Source organism: Pterocles gutturalis, unplaced genomic scaffold (assembly GCF_000699245.1).
Source record: "Pterocles gutturalis isolate BGI_N339 unplaced genomic scaffold, ASM69924v1 scaffold49955, whole genome shotgun sequence".
NCBI lineage: Eukaryota > Metazoa > Chordata > Aves > Pterocliformes > Pteroclidae > Pterocles > Pterocles gutturalis.
In genome coordinates this window covers 3,551-9,074 of record NW_010147722.1, presented here as the reverse complement: position 1 = coordinate 9,074, position 5,524 = coordinate 3,551, and the positions used below count along the sequence as shown (strand labels likewise).

Sequence of the window (5,524 nt, the reverse complement as noted above, 5' to 3'; positions counted from 1 at the left end):
TCCCCACAACCAGGAACCGACCCTGGACCTGTGCTGGTTTTGAGAAACGTTCTGGTGAGTCCGTGCAGATGGACTAGGTCTGGATAAAACAAATAAAACAAGCTCTGCCAGCAGGTGTTGAAAATTCATTAGTGTAACAATGGATAACAAAAGTTTCCCAGGTAGCAGCAACAAAAAAAGATCTGCACCAGAAAGGCTGCAGGTTTGCCCTTAGGGGTTTTTTTGTTGATTTTTGGGATGCATGTAAGCAAGAGTCAGAGCGACTATCCAGACAACATGTACGGCAGAAGCAGTGTTGGCCGCTCAGCACACCCAAATGCCCCTGAAGTACGGTGCTTCCTGCAAACAAGCCTCACGGGGTCCAGTTGCTAACAGGCCATCACTGTGTTACTGTTCCATGTTAAACAGTCAGTTAGATAACTCCAGCAGTGCCACCACAGCGCTGATACTTCAGCTTGTGTTACACTCCAGAGAAGCAAGACTGGTGCATTCAGACCCAGGTAAACTGCAGCTGGTGGTGAGCGGTGGATGATCAGCAACCGCCTTGTCTCTTAGAGGGGACTCTGGATTTGGCCATCCACTAGTGTCAGACGCACCCTTACTGAGGGTGGAATCCCAGGACTGATCATCAGACAGCACTAGTCAACTCGAACAGAGACCTTTTCCTGAGCAGCTATTGTACACCTCCATAAGGTAACAGCCACAACAGTGCCCCAAGGCTGGGCTTACAAAGGACCATCTTCACCAAGGGAAGAAAGGGCCCTGTCAGGGTAATGAAGTGCTTAATTAAAAGTACACTCAGACATGCAAATGGCCTTGGATGCTCTGACTTCTGAGATAAATATTTTAAAAGCCTTGTCAAAGCTTTAACAAAACAGTTCTTGGGAGCCCTTATTAACAAAGTGATGAAAAATAAAACAGTAAATGTTAATGAGTAAAAGCCCTCGACTTACCTCAGGGTAAGACCATTCTGGTGAATAATCCGTCACCATGAACAAGCGCCCACTCTGCTGTAGCAACCCCAAAGTGCCTTGTGCTGCAGCTGCCGAGACCACCTCAGCCACATGCATGTACGCCATGGTGCTGGCTCCGTTCTCGGTGCTGCTGAGCTGCATGTTGGCTTGCTGAGGACTGCAGCAAGGGATGCACATTTCAGCCTGGTTGTAGGTTGCTCTGTTACTGTCTTCAGGCTGAGACAGTCCGGCACTGTCACCCGACACCAGCTGGTGTCCGTAGAGAGCATTGCTCCCACCTTCTACCGATATGAAATCATTAATTAGATCAGAAAACTGGTTGCTGAAGGAGATGTCAAAGTGGTCCAAGTTAAGCTCCATGTTGGAGGAGTTATTTAAGCTGGGATGGGCCACGGGATAGAGTCCTTGTACCATGTTTCCTTGGAGAATAGGGAGATTGTTCCCATTCCTGATACCCCCATTGGCCTCAGGCTGCAAGTAGTGTTCTGTGCTGCAGGCTTGGAGATCCCCTGATTTAAGTAGATTTTCGTTCCCTTCTGCCTGCTGGGAGGTCTCCATGGGAACTTCAGCTTCTGCAGTCATAGCCTGGAAGTTTGCTTGGAACTGCATGAGCTGGAGAGAAGAGGTGGACTCTATTCTGGTTTCCACTGTGCCATTACAGTTGGAAGTGGTTTGGGAGGAGGACTCTGTTTTCACACTGGGGATTCCTAATGTGTTCACAAATGAGCCGCTTGTGTCATTCAAATTGTTGTGAGTGTTTTGCTCTAGGGGAAGAGGTTTGCTGGCATCCTGCAGAAAGAAGCTGGGGGAAGGGGTCTGATGAACGTGAGGGCTCTGGACTGTCTGGTTGAAGCTGGAAGAATAGTCCTTGTTGGAGTCAATGGCACTGAAGTCCATCTGCTCCAGGGTGGTACTTGGGCTCAGACCTCCTCCAGATGGAAGCAAACCTGAGCCAGTAGAGAGGGTGAGAGTGTTAGATGCTGAATTGGAGGAAAATGCTTCTTTGGACATCTGTTGTTCGAAAGATGTGTCCTCAGTTTTAATTTCTTTTGTGAGGGTTGTATTGAAGTTGAAGCTACGTTCCGTTGTGGGTGACTGCCTTATGTTGGTGCTGATGCTGTCACTTTTCATACCTCCTCCACCATAAGTCTGCCCTTGCTTGGGATTGTTAAGAAAACAGTCTGGGTCAAAATTCATGGTGGTTTCTGGAATTTTTCTATTTCCATCTAAAGTTGTGGAGAGCACAAGTTCCTCGGAGACAGTGCTGGGTAGCATTGACAAGCTCTCTGAACTGCCAGTTGTTGGAAAAGCAAATTTGTGTCCATCTGAACTCACAGCAAGTACCAGTCCTTGTGCAGCTGCATCCGAGGACAGAAGGTGCTGATTTGGGCCAGAGGTGGGTGACATGGTATACACAGCTTCACTGGTGACTTCTGACATAAATACCGTGGCACTTTGTGACAAGCTTCCCATAACTGACGCTACAGCCATACTGGACACGCCAGTGACGGCTGGGCTATCCGCCATATCCGGGTCGCTGTTTAATCCACTGCTGATGGACACGGGAGAATTCTGGGTCGTGTCAGGGACCTCCACCTGGTTGGTGGAAGAAACCTCAGTGCTGTTTTGATGGAGCAACACTGGTTTCGCCACTTTGCCATTCCTCTTCTCTCGGCTGGAGGCCTTGCCGTGACTGTGCTCGTTCTTGCCTTCAGAGACATCGTTATTTTGTACCTCTGAATGAGCGCTGTACCCACCTGTCCTTGGTTCGACCTTTGGTGAGATGATGCGATGTTTGGCACTGTTACACTTGTGATGCACACTGCTTCCCGCCCCTGTGCCAGAAAACAACAACATTTGCCATTCAGTAAATACAAAACTAAGACGATAGTAGTTCTGTATCTTACGACTGTCACAAAGGAGAGCTGTGCTTACACGTGAGTCTGTGCGAGGGAGAGCAAGCACACACATGAGAAAGCAAGAGAGACCTTGGAAATAAAACTAATTCCTCAGCAGTGCAAAATTTACAGCTGCCTTTCTGTCTAATGCACAGATCCATTGCACGCAATGACAGCAACCTCAAAGCACACATGTGCACACCCTTCCCCTCACTGCACATAGCAGCTACCCCCTTCCTCCCTGCCCCGATCAGACAAGATGTTAGGAGAGGAATCGGCATCTGTGACAAGCTTTGGAGTTATTTAAACTTGCCCGATCCCAGTGCAAGGTCTGCAAGGCGAGGGCTGCTGCCGTCGGCTGTGGCAGAGGGTTTCTGCCTCACAGACCCTGTTTCATCTTCACCGAGGACAAGACCTCAGCCCCACGACACCGATGCTCTGCTCCTCGTGCTGGCGGGTGTCAGGTGGTTTGACAACCGCTCTCCTGGGCTGGGAGGTGACAGATGCCAGATCGTCGTCCTGTCCCTGGCATCACCCTGCCGCCTGGACGGCAACCCGCATCTTCTTGTCATCATGGTGTCTATTACAGCTGCCAATCCAATCGTCAAAGCAGCAGGAAATTAGGCAGCACAAAGAAAGCTCTCCCTCCCATAAGGATGGCAACGCGTTTGTCTTGTTCTAAGCTGTTCATATGCTGACAGATAAACATTTTGTACTTTGAGAGGTTGCATGCAGAGCACACGATTAGTACTGGAGTGGCTGAAGAACGCTCAAGCAAAGGTCACCAGAAGACAACCCTCCATGGCGCTCAGCCAGCTGCGCCTTTGCTGGCCTGACAGAAGACAAACATCACCCTAGTTCCTGGGAGCCTGGAAATCAGGTAGGATGAAGTAAACAATTCTGTCTACAAAGGCACCCTAGCCAGAAACGCCGGTGCAGGGACTGCTTTTGTTGTTTAAAGAAGAACAGCCCATGAATTTTTGATATTTCTTTCCTTAATTGATTCATTTTCCCTGGAATGAGGTAAGAACGTTAATTATGGTACTGTATAATGACTAAAGGGGGAAAGAAACCTCCTCCTTATAGCTAATGGCTATAATTATAAACGTCATCTTCTGGGTAACATAAAGCGTCCATGTAGCTGCTGCAATTTGTTAAATCTTTTGTTCCTTGCCCTTGAAGGGGAACTTCTCTATTATGTGCTCAAGATTTGAATCAGGTCACCTAAAGTAGTTCAGGACAGTGCTTTTGAGACTAAATGCAATATTAAATCTCTCTATTCTCCTAGGTATAGAGATGAACAGGAACAAGGAAGAGGCTTTCACGCTGCCGCCTTTGCAGATGACAGTAAGGAACTGGGGAGGGATATGCCAATGTGCAAGCTGTTACAAAACAAAGCGATACCGTTATGTTAAAAACCATGCAGCAGACTTAGCACAAGACAAAACATCAAAAGGAAGAATAAAAGGATTTATGTTCAGATCTGCAAGCCTGGATCAAATGCTGAGCCTTAAGGGCTGAATTTTAATCCAAACTCAGGTATTTCAGAGGTCATCACTCTTACTTAAGTCTCAATTGTATAATGCAACTTTCCAAAAAAAGAAGAAAAAATTTTAAGCACTGACAGCTTTCCTTTAAAATTTTTGCTAAAGACTAATTAACATGTCATATATTTGACTTGACCAAAGTACTAGGAAGGGGTGGCTATAAAGCAGATGAGTTGGAAAAGTGAATCACTCAGCTTCCCACTCTCTATATAAAACGCTAATACTAAGGATGCTGTTTCTTGCTGTTGTAGCCTCACTCAAAACAAAGCCATCCTATTTATCAGGAAAGAAATCTCCTGTATTTTCACGATACCTAAATAAAACCTGTCTTATCCCAGTGATACCTTGTAATTAACCACCTGACCCCATTTTCTTCAGTGAAGTGGGCTACAGGGCACGGAGTTCAGAGGGTGAACATTAAATTTTCAGGCTTCGGTAATAAAATGTGAGCATGTAGAAGAGAATATGCCTTTTTAGCAGGTCACATACGGAGAACATTTATTAGAACTTGCACATTACAAAGTGTTGACATTTTTCCCAGAAGTTCCAGCTGCATCTTTTCACGCTCAAGACCTTCTGTCGCCTCTGAATTCATTGTGTCTCATTGTTTCATGATACAGCATTTTTAGCAGTTCAGTACTACAAACCCTACTGCAAGCCTGGATTAAGCTGTGAACAAACTTGTGCCCTCCCAAGGTACTCACCCAAGGTACCAGTGCAGAGACAGTTGTGTGTCCGAGGCTGCGGCTTGGTCTGGTGACTATCGAGGATCTGCTGCACGAGCTGCTCCACCGAGAACCCTGAACTGCTGTTTCCATTGCTGCACGTCCACTTAATGCCATGAACTGCGAAGAGAACGGTAAAACTTCCCATCAGAAACTTCAATAACACATCAGAAGTCACCAAAAGCCACGCCAAGAGAAGTGCAGAAACCCATTCCTACTGCTTTCTGTCAGAACTGAAGGAGACCTCTGCAGCAGTCAGAAATACGCCAGTGCAAGAGCAAACGCAAACCTTTTGCCACGTCTTCGCTGTCAGATCCTGGCTGGCAGCAGTGAAGATTGACTCATTTTTTTGGAGTCACTAACAGACACTGTGAGAGTTC

General features: G+C 46.9%; 1 protein-coding gene across 1 annotated transcript; it reads right to left on the bottom strand.

The window, feature by feature from the left end:
- Window positions 1-953: 953 nt before the first annotated feature.
- LOC104470989 (calmodulin-binding transcription activator 1-like) lies at window positions 954-5,264 on the bottom strand (the record flags this gene model as incomplete). Its single annotated transcript, XM_010086135.1, has 2 exons — window positions 954-2,809; window positions 5,124-5,264. Coding segments are annotated over 2 exons (1,997 nt in total), but the record flags the coding sequence as incomplete, so codon positions are not given.
- Window positions 5,265-5,524: the final 260 nt, after the last annotated feature.